The sequence below is a fragment of the Terrapene carolina genome, unplaced genomic scaffold, assembly GCF_002925995.2.
Source record: "Terrapene carolina triunguis isolate 2854851 unplaced genomic scaffold, T_m_triunguis-2.0 Scaffold212, whole genome shotgun sequence".
NCBI classification, from domain to species: Eukaryota; Metazoa; Chordata; order Testudines; family Emydidae; genus Terrapene; species Terrapene triunguis.
In genome coordinates, this window is record NW_020664563.1 from 566,911 (window position 1) to 579,819 (window position 12,909).

At 48.8% G+C, this 12,909-nt stretch overlaps 1 protein-coding gene across 2 annotated transcripts in view; it reads left to right on the forward strand.

Moving 5' to 3' along the window:
- Window positions 1-12,909, forward strand: part of ATF6 (activating transcription factor 6) — a 367,785-nt gene that overhangs the window by 167,105 nt on the left and 187,771 nt on the right. For both annotated transcript variants that reach the window (XM_026656216.1, XM_026656217.1), the window contains exon 10: window positions 10,408-10,548. In XM_026656216.1, coding sequence (XP_026512001.1) covers window positions 10,408-10,548 — 141 coding nt within the window. The remainder of the gene's footprint in view (window positions 1-10,407; window positions 10,549-12,909) is intronic.

The window sequence follows — 12,909 nt, forward strand, 5'->3', positions numbered from 1 at the left end:
CATAGCGGCATTGGAACATTTTCTCTCTCTCTCTCTCGCTTGTGAGTGATCCCTTAGCCTTTCAGTCTTCTAGTTAGAGTTGTTCTTAGATAGTTATCAGTTAGTTAAATACCATTGTATTCAGGTGTCTGGAAGCTAGTTTCAGCACCAGCCTTGGGCTGCAGGGCATGCCGCAAACCCAGGGTTTCAAAGCTTGCGCCATGTGCCGCAAGTCTATGCCTAACAGCTACCCCCACGACGCCTGTCTCTGGTGTCTGGGAGAGCACTGCAAAATCTGCAAGGCCTTCAAGCCGCGCACTAAGAAAGAAAGAGACTTTCACCTTAAGCAGTTGCTCATGGAGGCCGCGTTACAACCACCGGCCCCAGACCGACCGGTGCAAAGAGCCCCGGCATCCGTGTGCGATCTGGCACCGGCTAGGCATAGAGACGGACGACCAACCTCAGCACCGGTCGACCTCTCCGGCACTCACTAAGCGTCACAAGAAAGGGGAAAGAGGGCGCTCTCCCCAAAGAGCTGCCAAGCCGCTCAGAGAAACTCCCGGCACGCAAAGACAGATTGGGGGCCCGAGCCAAGAACTGGCACCGTCGACTCTGGCACCACAGGCTCCGTTGAGTCCGGTACCCAGCGAATTCAGTGCCGATGGATGTCTGGAGGAGGTCCTGGAACACCCCTCCACGCCTGACACTTTCGAGGCAGTGAAAGACCTCATTGAGCTGTTGGCGCCAAATCCTCTCCCATGCAGGGAGAAGCCTCTGGCACCGTCTAAGAGGGTGCCGTCCAGAGGGAAGCTGGCAATGGTGCGCCGCTCGAGGTCACCGTCTCAGCACCGCTCACGGCACCATTCCCATTCAAGCTTGGCATCCCGCTACTCCCCGGCGCCTGTTACCCAGCACGAGGTTACGGCACCGGAGGTGAACCTACCAGCGGTACCCACGGCGACTACACGCTGGTCCACGATGTCATCAGTTGTCCGGCACCGTAGTGCGGCACCAGCAACCTCACCAGCACCGAGTGAGAGGTCCCGGTCCCGAGACTCCTGGTACCATTCGTAGTCCCGGTCAGCCAGGCACCGCTCCCCGGCCCGCACCTTGCAGCACCTACAGCCACTCAACGTTCAGCACCGCCCTGGTCCTCTCCGTCAGCATCCTCCGGCTCTGAGCCAGACTCCAGTTGCTCCAGCTATAGCAGGCATTGGACCGTGGCCAGCAGAGAGTCCCACTCAGCATGATAGCCACAGTGGCCTCCTTTGGGTCAGTGGCCCTTTTGGACTCCATGGGCCTACCATCAGCACCATCTCCAGAGCCTCCAGGTCCGGGCATTCCATGCAACACCATTCCAGGTCACCACACAGACATGCATCAATGGCAAGGGAGGCCGCTCTCTCCAGGCTGTCCCCGGGCCCCCAGGAGCAACCGGCGATGCCAGACCCAATGCCTGAGGCGGTACCAAGCACTGTGACAGCTTGAGAAGTGTCAGCCCCATCGGGCCCTGAAGTGACCCAGGCCTATGGGGGGACACAGGAGGGTCTAGATGAGGGCAACCAGCAGCAACTCACTTCCTCCTCTTCCCCAGACAAGGCGGGGGTGGGTACATCAGTCTCAGGACCGCCACCAATCAACCACAGGGCTCACCAGCAGCTGCTCTGCAGGATCGCCCTCAATATGGGCCTCCAGGTGGAAGAAACGGTCGATCAGGAGGATCCGATGGTGGTCATCCTGGCTCCCGAGGGCCCCTCCAGAGTCGCGCTCCCTCTCATAAAGACCATACAGACAGATTACAACACTATATGGCAAACCCCGGCCTCCATCACGCTGACGGCCGGGGCATAGAAAGGAAATACTTCGCCCCTTCCAAGGGCTACGAGTTCCTGTTCTGCCATCTGACTCCCTGTTCCCTAGTCGTTTCAGCAGTAAATGAGAAGAAACGGCAGGGCCAACAAGCCTCAGCCCTAAAGGCCAATGAGGCCAAGCGTTTGGACCTCTTCGGTAGGAAGGTCTACTCCTCCGGGGGCCTCCAGCCAAGTATAGCCAACCAGCAGACGATGCTTAATAGGCATAACTTCAACTCTTGGATGGCCATGTCCAAGTTTAAGGATCGCCTGCCCCAGGACTTGCACTCGGAGTTTGCTGCGTTAATCGAGGGAGGAAAGGCAGTGGCTAAGACTTCGCTACAAACCTCCCTCGATTCAGCTGACTCTGCGGCCAGAACCATTGCCTCGGGGGTAGTCATGCGACGCTCAGCGTGGCTCCAGGCATCGGGCCTCCCCCCCCAGAGGTCCAGAACACACTCCAAGACCTCCCCTTTGAGGGCTCGTGCCTTTTCTCGGAACAAACAGACTCCAGGCTGCACGGCCTTAAGGACTCCAGGGCCACCCTGAAGTCACTAGGGATGCAGAGAAAGCCCTTCAGGCCTCAGCCTCCTCAGCAGAGGCAGTATCAACCCTGCCCCAGACAGGAGCCGTATTGCAGGCGGGGCAGAAATAACAGGTGTAGACAGCAGAATAATGCGCCCAACCAAGGCCAGACTAAACCCCAGCCCGGAAACAAGCAAGGGTTTTGAAAGCGCACTTGAGGACAGTGTACCAACCCAGTACCTGGTTCCATTCCCTCTGTTTTTAAACCGGCTGTCCCACTTCTACCGTGCATGGTCCCGTATAACATCGGACTGCTGGGTCCTACGCATGGTACAGGTGGGATACTCCCTCCAGTTCTCCTCCTTCCCTCCCTCCTACCCACCTTCCCCGTCCCTCTTCAGGGACCCCTCTCACAAGCAACTCCTTATGCAGGAGGTTTTTTCGCTCCTCAAGTTGGGGCGGTGGAGGAGGTTCCACAGGAGCTAAGGGGGAAAGGGTTTTACTCCCATTACTTCCTAATCCCCAAGGCAAAGGGGGGTCTTCGACCCATTTTAGACCTTCGCAGACTCAACAAATTTATGGTCAAACTCCGGTTCCACATGGTCTCCCTAAGCACTATCATCCCATCGCTGGATCCGGGCGATTAGTACGCTGTCCTCAACATGAAAGATGCCTATTTCCATATTGCCATCCATCTGGCACACCGACGCTTGCTCCGGTTTGTCATAAACCAACATCACTACCAGTTCATGGTTCTCCTGTTCGGCCTGTCTACAGCCCCCCGAGTGTTCACGAAATGCATGGTGGTGGTGGCGGCCTTCCTGAGGAAAAGGCAAGTTCGAGTGTACCCGTACCTCGATGACTGGCTACTGACAGGTCGTTCCAAGGACGAGGTCCAGTCCCACGTGACAATGGTCATGAACACCTTTCACTGACTGGGACTCCTCAATGTACCCAAATCGTCACTCATACCTACCCAAAGGATAGAGTTCATGGGGCAGTCCTAGACTCGGTACAGGCAAAAGCAAGCCTTCCAGAGCCCAGGTTCCAAGCCATAGAGCAGATTGTCAAAACAATGCTTCAATATCTCATCATGACAGTCAGGTGTTGCCTGCAGCTAATAGGGCATATGGCAGCATGCACGTATGTGGTCAAGCATGCCTGACTGAGACTCAGGCCCATACAAGTGTGGCTCGCACTGTCTTACCGCCCGTCCCAGGATCACCCGACCTTGTGGTGGTGATCCTGGGGCAGGTACAAGAATCCCTGAGTTGGTGGCTGGACTGACCAGTGGTCTGTGCAGGGATCCCCTTCGCCAAGCCCCAGCCTTCGCTGACGTTAGTAACAGATGCGTCAGATCTGGGCTGGGGCGCACACTTAAGGGATCTGAGGATACAAGGTTTGTGGTCGAGGGGCAAGATACCTCTCCATATCAACCTGAAGGAGCTCAGGGCCGTTCATCTGGCCTACCAAACCTTTCACGCCACTTTGCAAGGTCACAGCGTGATAGTCCTGACAGACAACACCACCACCATGTTCTACATAAACAAACAGGGTGGAGCCCGCTCCTCACCTCTCTGCTGCGAGGCTCTTCTTCTCTGGGACTTCTATTTAGCTGGAAGCATCCTACCTTCCAGGGGTACGAAACGAGCTGGCAGATCACCTCAGCAGGTCATACCACATGCACGAGTGGTCAATCAGATTGGACATCATACAGTCAGTCTTCCAAAGGTGGGGTTATCCCCAAGTAGACCTCTTTGCCACCAAGAGCAACACACAGTGCCCTCAGTTCTGCTCATTCCAAAACCACAGTCCGGGCTCGACTGCCAACGCATTCCTAATACCATGGGGCAGGGGGCTGAAGTATGCCTTCCCTCATATCCCCCTGGTCCACCGAGTCCTTCTCAAAATTCACAGGGACAGGGCGACGGTAATCATGATTGCCCCGTCTTGGCCGCGGCAGTGTTGGTACACAGCCCTCCTAGAGCTGTCCATAGATGCCCCGATAGCCCTGCCCCTCTTCCCGGATCTGATCACGCAGGACCACGAGCGCCTCCTCCACCCGAACCTGCAGTCTCTACATCTCACGGCTTGGAAACTCCATGGCTAAATCCCATGGAGAGCCAGTGCTCTCAGTCAGTGAGACAGATTCTCCACAGGAGTAGTAAACCTTCCACTAGGGCTGGCGAAGTGGAAAAGGTTTTCCTGCTGGTGTGAACCCAAGCGCCTTCAACTGATCCAGGTTCCTATCCCGGTTATTTTGGACTACCTCCTACACCTTAAGCAATAGGGTCTGTCCCTTTCTTCCATCAGAGTGCACCTGGCGGCCATTTCCGCTTTCCATCCAGAGGAGTCTGGGCGCTCTGTGTTTTCAAATCCCATTGTGGGGCGATTCCTCAAAGGGCTGAAGAGGGTGTTCCCGTATTCTCGCCCGCCAGTCCCAACCTGGAACCTGAACCTGGTCCTCTCCAAACTCATGAGCCCACCGTTTGAGCCCTGGCCATTTGTTCCCTCCTCTACCTTTCTTGGAAGGTAGTGTTCCTGGTGGACATTACATTGGCAAGGAAGGTGTCCAAACTGAGAGCTCTCACCGCCAAACCCTTAGACCGCACCCCAAATTTCTCCCCAAGGTGGTATCCCAATTCCACCTGGGACAGGACATTTGCTTGCCTGCGTTTCTTTCCAAAACCCCACACAAGCCCGAGACACCGCTGCCTACACACGCTGGATGTCCGAAGAGCTTTGGCATTCTACATAGAGTGCACAAAAACTTTCCGCAAATCAACCCCATTGTTTGTTGCCATAGCCGATAGAATGAAGGGCCTCCCAGTCTCTGCACAATGCATATCGTCCTGGATCACAGACTGCATTCGCACGTGCTATGAGCTGGCCAAGGTCCCAGCCCCAGCGATTACGGCCCATTCAACCAGAGCGCAGGCATCTTCGACTGCCTTTCTGGCTCAGGTCCCCATCCAGGAGATCTGCAAAGCAGCCACCTGGTCTTCAGTGCACACCTTTACAGCCCACTATGCTGTCAACTAACAGGCCAGAGATGTCCACCTTTCCCCACTTTCTCAGAGTCCTACTTACCAAAAGGCTTGGGATTGCAGGGGAGGAATTGAGGCAGTGGAGCACCACACTCCTTTTAAACCCTTGCCCTAGAACATCCAGAGTTCAGTTGAGAACTGGGAGAACTCTAGTCACTAGGGTCCCCAGGCCTTTCAGCAGCTTCAAACCTGCACACACCATTTTTTTTTAAGGATGATCTCTGATGGTATAGAAATTTTCTCCAGTGATTTGCATAAAATGTCATACATGGAACTGCACAGAATTTGGCAGCTGTATCCTTGCCTACCATACACATTGATGAACCATGTTTGTAGTCCCATACACTTGGTCAGTTTTATTACCTGGGTGACGAAAGTACAAGTTAAGGGATCATTAACACGAAGAGAAATAATTTTCCAGTGTCATAAGGAATTATACCATGTACAAATTGAATTAAATTTTCTGAGGCAAAACGTAAGGGGAATCAAGAAACCAAACCACCACAAACCTTAAAGCAAGTAACAGAGCTGGTTAGGAATTTTTTAAGGAAACATTTTTTTGTTGGAAAATGTTGATTCACTGAAGCCAAAACTTTTCTAAGAAATTTATCAGTTTCTTCTCAACTTTGTTGGGAAGATGTCTCAGGTCCAGGATGGAATTGTTGGTTAAAATAGGAGAGAGCTCAGTGTAGCCCAGTGGTTAGAGCACTCATCTAGGGTGTGGGGGACCCAGTGTTCAAGTCTCTGATTCTGAATTATTTGCAGTGTTGTTGTAGCCATGTTGGTCGTAGGACATGAGAGAGGCTAGGTGGGTGAGATCATATCTTTTATTGGACCAACTTCCGTTGGTGAGAGGACAAGGTGAGCTGAAGAAGAGCTGTGTTGAGCTTGAAAGCTTGTCTCTTTCACCAATAGAAATTGGTCCAGTAAAAGATATTACCTCACCCACCTTGTCTCTCTCTGATTCTGAATGAGAATCTCAAACCTGGGTCTCCTACATCCCAGCTGAGTGCCCTAACCACTGGGCTTTTGGCTGTTCTGGGGTGTGTGCAGGGGTTGATCTCCTGGCTTTTTTGGAAAAAATCTTTGAAGGGTCTCTGTTTCATACTGATGTAGAACAGGAAAAGTTTTGAAATTTTTCATGGGATGAGAGGATTCCTGCCCACTTGTAATCACACATTTGAGATTGAGCAGAATTGTTGTTCCTTTACTGCTGCTGCTGCTTCTTTCGTATGGCTGGTGTAGAGCAGCAACTACAATTTCACCTGAACTTGATCGAGCCAAATGGCTACATCAGAAGAAGCAGAATTTATTGCAGTAATGCCTCCTTCATATTTATAAATTGGGCAGTAGGTAGTGATATGTTTGATGGTCTAGCGTGGGGAACCACACTCACACACCGGGGAGTCTTTGATTTTCCATTTGTGCATTAGATATCCGCATCTATCATGGTTGGTTCGAATTCGGTTCAGAGTTGACCAAGATGACCGTGGAAGGTCAAACCCAGGAACCTTCTGCTTGTGGGACTTAAGACGTTGGGGGCGGGGGGGTGTTGTCAAGGTCTTGGTGAATAGGAATTCATTTGTTTTCCTGGATTCGCTGAGCTTCGCAGAATGTTGCAGCAGTTCGGCGTATCGGTGGGGGAGTGATGTTAGACAGGACAGGTAGCCAGGGTGTTGGAGTCGACTTAAGGGTTCCCGTGATGCACCGCATCACTGTATTCAGCTGGATATACACAAGTCATGTGTGACTGCATCTGCTCCATACTGGTGCACAATATTCAACTACAGAATATACAAGTGCTATGCAGTTTATTTATAAAGTCATTGGGAGGTGAACTATCTCCAATTCAACAGGTTAATCATTAATATTTGGAGGATTTTCTTGCCATGCCGTATTAGGAGGAGAACATCACCAGACAGACATTTAAATTGTTTTATTTAACTAAAACAACAACGTTAAGTGTTCTGGATTTTTTTCATCAACAGCAAACCTATAATATTTTAACAAAACAAGCATATGTCCCTCGCTTCTCACATTTCTCTCCAGACATCTTCACCTTGTCCAGATCTATTCCGCCCCGAACAATCTTCTATTCATTGAACTTTTTGAAAGTTTGCACTTTTAGAGATAGATGAGGGATTGACTCTGTGTACACAAATTTGCAGAGAGACAATAGAGTTGAGGTCTGTTATTTCTTGCCTCTATATATTATTTATTTATTTAAAAACATTTTTGCTGTTAACAAGCATGTTTCCTCCGAAGACACAAATCCACAGTTTGAGAACTGCAAAACTAAGCATCTCTGATGGTATCTTCTAGGTTGAGCACTGAGTCCCATTGGGTAGATAGAAAGATTAACCTAAATAATCTATACAGAAGCCTGTGGAACCCCATAAGATTGGGTCCCTTATCCATGAACTATTGGAACTCGTTTACAAAACTTTTTTTAAACATTACGTGAATATATTGTCTCATACTATAGAATTAGAAATTATAATTCCTATTCCATGTTGAGATATCTTTGAGCTATAATGTATCTTATCTAAAGATCGTTTTAATTAAGTTTTTTCCTCAAAAAGCATTTTATCAAAAAAATTCGATTTAAATAAAAAAAATCAATTTAATTTTTTTTTTTTTAAATAATTGATTTTTATCCACCCTGGTAGTGTCCAGGCTCGATAACTTGAACGTGTAAAATCAAGGTTTTGCATGCAATCAAGCCAACACTGGTGTCTTGCTGTGTCAAGGGAGTGTAGCAGGGTTTTTGTGGTATGAAGGCTCTTAGTCTGATTGTATTGCCAGAGCAACTCCTGTGTCTCTCTCGTCCAGCAGGGAGTGTGCTTTTTCCGGAAGTCTTGGGGAATGTTCTTTCCTGCTACTTTCAGGAGCCCTGTGAACCATTGATAGCATTCTGGTCTCACTGGAATCCTTGCAACAGTTTTCTCAACCGTCTATTTGTAGGCATCCCAATCAGCTTTAGGAAAATTCCATCGTGGTACCTGTTTTGGAAAGAACACAGGAATTTCGATGCCTACATAGATCATTATAAGCCTGTGTTGGCTGTTTGGAAATGCCAATAGTACATCACGTGTTACGATAAATGTTACCACTTTAGTCTTTAGACACAAATGTTAGGTTTGGATTGTACCCACGTTTCCAGTGCTTGAATGGAATGTTGATTGTTTTAGTTTGTAGATTAGTTGTAAGTCTTGTGCAGATATCCAGTCCCTAAGTTCTTCGCCATCGCTTTCATTTGTTTTATAGCCCCATATAGTGTGGTGACTATTAAAATCACCTGCATAGATGCATGGAATAGGAGTGCTAGGTAGCGCTGGTTTTGGCCATCTTGTTCTAGGGGCTTTATAGAGGTTGGTAATGTGGAGCTCCCCTACTTTGATAGTTGTGATAAATGCGGTCTCCTCTTCGGTTGATGGAATAACATTAAAGTCTGTGATAATGTCCTTGATGTATATTGCCAAGCCATATTTAGGATGATAATGGCTAGTCGTTAGGTTGTATCCATAGATACGGTAGCGCCTAGCCTGTTGGTCGTTGCCAACATGGGTCTGTTGCAACATGAGGATATCGATGTTGTAAGTCTTCAGCAAGTTTCCAAGGTACTCACATTTTGCCCATGAGAGTCTTTCAACATTAAGTTGCAGGATTTTTATTCCAGGGCCTATTTGGCACTCTGTATGGCCCTGAGGAGGAACTTTAGGATTTGTTGAGTTGCTGTTCTGATGACCAGGAGATCATCTTTATTAATGATCTGGAGGATGGCGTGGACTGCACTCTCAGCAAGTTTGAAGATGACACTAAACTAGGAGGCGTGGTAGATACACTAGAGGGTAGGGATCGGATACAGAGGGACCTAGACAAATTAGAGGATTGGGCCAAAAAAAACCTGATGAGGTTCAACAAGGACAAGTGCAGAGTCCTGCACTTAGGACGGAAGAATCCCATGCACTGCTACAGACTAGGGACCGAATGGCTAGGTAGCAGTTCTGCAGAAAAGGACCTAGGGGTCACAGTGGACAAGAAGCTGGATATGAGTCAACAGTGTGCTCTTGTTGCCAAGAAGGCTAACGGCATTTTGGGCTGTATAAGTAGGGGCATTGCCAGCAGATCGAGGGACGTGATCGTTCCCCTTTATTCGACATTGGTGAGGCCTCATCTGGAATACTGTGTCCAGTTTTGGGCCCCACACTACAAGAAGGATGTGGAAAGAGTCCAGCGGAGGGCAACAAAAATGATTAGGGGTCTGGAGCACATGACTTATGAGGAGAGGCTGAGGGAACTGGGATTGTTTAGTCTCCAGAAGAGAAGAATGAGGGGGGATTTGATAGCAGCCTTCAACTACCTGAAGGGGGGTTCCAAAGAGGATGGAGCTCAGCTGTTCTCAGTGGTGGCAGATGACAGAACAAGGAGCAATGGTCTCAAGTTGCAGTGGGGGAGGTCCAGGTTGGATATTAGGAAACATTATTTCACTAGGAGGGTGGTGAAGCACTGGAATGCGTTACCTAGGGAGGTGGTGGAGTCTCCTTCCTTGGAGGTTTTTAAGGCCCGGCTTGACAAAGCCCTGGCTGGGATGATTTAGTTGGGAATTGGTCCTGCTTTGAGCAGGGGGTTGGACTAGATGACCTCTTGAGGTCCCTTCCAACCCTGATATTCTATGATTCTATGATTGAGTGATGTTCGTTCACTGAGTTGATGGCATTCATTGTGAATTCTTACTTAACAGAGTGGGCCCCGTGAAGGATGCCATCTTCCGTTCTTCCGTTAGTGCTATTGTGAAGCTTTTGCAATTAAATGTATAAGTGAACAATTTCTGCCCCTGGGCATGGGATTTGGTGATACATATCTTACCATGTGGAACAACAAATATGAAAAGCCATTAGTTATCCAGTTAGAGTATTTAATACCATGAGGCAGTGAGTTCCATATCGTGTATATCTGTTCTGTCCCTCTTGCTATAGTTATGGGTATGTATTTTTGAATTTCAGTGTATTTGAAAGGGATCCCAGTGGAGCTGAACCCAGCGTGAGCCTTGCCCACCGCAGCAGAAATCTGCTGGAGTTCTCAGCCAGCCAGAAGCTCAACACAGCTCAACAAATGCCTAACATCATCTCCCAGAATAAGGAGAGGTGAGGTGAATATATTTAAAGTTTAAAAGTATTAGCTGTTCATGATACTTTCATGCTTTGCTCCCTTGCCTTCAATTTCCCTGTGCATCATAAAGTAGAGTTATTAAGTGAGCATTGTTAGGGCAGCTAAGCCTAAAAATGGAGTGCCTTGAAAGCTGATTCCTCTTGTATTGTACTTACAGGATCTTCCTGGCAAGATTCCTCTTTAAGGCCCAACCTTGATGTGCTGAGATATAAAAACTAACCAACCCCTGAATCAGACAAATCAGTGCATGCATTCCATAGTGAGAGAGCAAGCTGTGTGAGTACTCTTGCCTCAGCAAAGCAGGATCAAGCCAGTATGGTGTCATGCTTTTGATGTGCAGTTCCATACCTGGCCTCATTCTGGTGCTGAGCAAGTCCTGTGACAGTCCCTGACACTGGACTTGCATACAACTCAAAGAGCAGCTCCCTGTCTCTTCCAGCATAGTAGGCAAGAAGTTGCTGCCAGCTTTCCATGTGTGGGGCTGTGATGGGGTGTACAACCCACACACTGCAGAGAAAGGGGTTTAGGAGGAGCTCTGGGCCCAGGTGGCCCCACCCAGTCGCACTTGCAGGGCCTGCACAAGCTGGAGGCAGGGCTTTAAGAAGGGGAGCAGAGCAGCTCAGAGTGGGCAGGCAGTGGAAAGGTGCAGGCAGCTGCTGTGAAGGGAAAGCACTGCCCTGGAGCTCCTTGCTTGAGGTCTTACTACACAGACTAATGGAAACGTACAAAGGAGAGTTAAGTGGCTGAGCATGCAGGCAAGAGGCTTGGTGAAAGTGACTCACTTCATGAAGCTAACGGGGATAGAGAGGTGGCCCAGGGGTGGGGGGCAGAATCTTAGCACCCCAAGGTGTCAAATGTAGCTGCCCACCACTGGGCCCTGGAGCATAGCCCAGTGTAGAGGGTAGGGCCGAGCTCCCCTCTCCATCCCCAGAAGACATTACAACACCAGGGGTCTTCACCTCAGGTGAGAGTCGCACTGGAGTAGACCTTGACTGGCCAAGAGCCTAGCCCCCAAATTACCTGGGCTGAAGGAGACGATGGGTAACCCTTGGGGCAGGATGCTGATCTGTCAATCCCTGCCTGATCTCTAGGCAGCACTGTGTGCGGTTGTGCACCTCCTACAGGGCCAAATGTTACTATCATAGACTTTAATCAGCACAGGTGTAACGATGCTGCCTCTGGTGGGACACAACTGAGAGTATCAATTCAGGACAAATTGCTTAGAGCAGGGTAGTTACAGCCCAAGGCAGCAGTTCCTTTGCACACCAAGGCACGCCAAACAGAGAAGACTTTGGTTTTACCCCACTGGCTATCCAGAAGTCATACAAGCAATTTCCTTAGACACTCCACTTTCCCAGTATCACCACCAGCAGCCACTTATGGGGATGAAAACCAATACCCCAGTAAAAGAAAAAAGGTTCTCCCGAACCCAAAGGACCAAGCCCCAGACTTAGGTCAATATACAAATCAGATCTTACCCACAAATCACACTGTTGCCAATCCTTTAGAATCTAAAATCTAAAGGTTTATTCATAAAAAGAAAGGAATATAGATGAGGGTTAAAATTGGTTAAATGGAATCAATTACATACAGTAATGGCAAAGTTCTTGGTTCAGGCTTGTAGCAGTGATGGAATAAACTGCAGGTTCAAATCAAATCTCTGGAGTACATCCACAGCTGGCATGGGTCATTCAGTCCTTTATTCAGAGCTTCAGTTTGTAGCAAAGTTTCTCCAGAGGTAAGAAACAGGATTGAAGACAAAATGGAGGAGTTTCCAGGGCCTTTTATATTCTTCCTCCTGTGGGTGGAAACCCCTTTGTTCTCCTGTACAAAATCACAGCAACAAGATGGAGTTTGTAGCTACCTGGGCAAGTCACATGTCCATGTATGACTCAGTTTGCAGGCAGCAGCCACTGCTCACATGCTACCTTGAACGTCCCAGGAAGACTTCTCATATGTGGATTGGAGTCTCCCAAGGTCCATTGTCAGTTAAGTGTTTCTTGATTGGGCACTTAATCTGCAACTTCCTTTCTCAAGAAGCTGACCAAAGGCTTCACTAATGCTACTTAGAATCAAACACATTGAGATACAAGTACATAGCCAATATTCATACTTTCAACTAAAAAAAGATACACATAGATAGCATAATCATAACCAGCAAATAACCTTTTTATAGACACCTCACATGACAACCTTTGCTGCATATATGTAACAGTGGTTGCAACAATGATCTATATAGTCCACAGTTTGTCAATAATGTCACAACAGGCAATAGCTGCACAGCTCTCTGCAATTCCTTTATAAGGGCTTAGAAAGATCAAGCACTTGATTTGGCT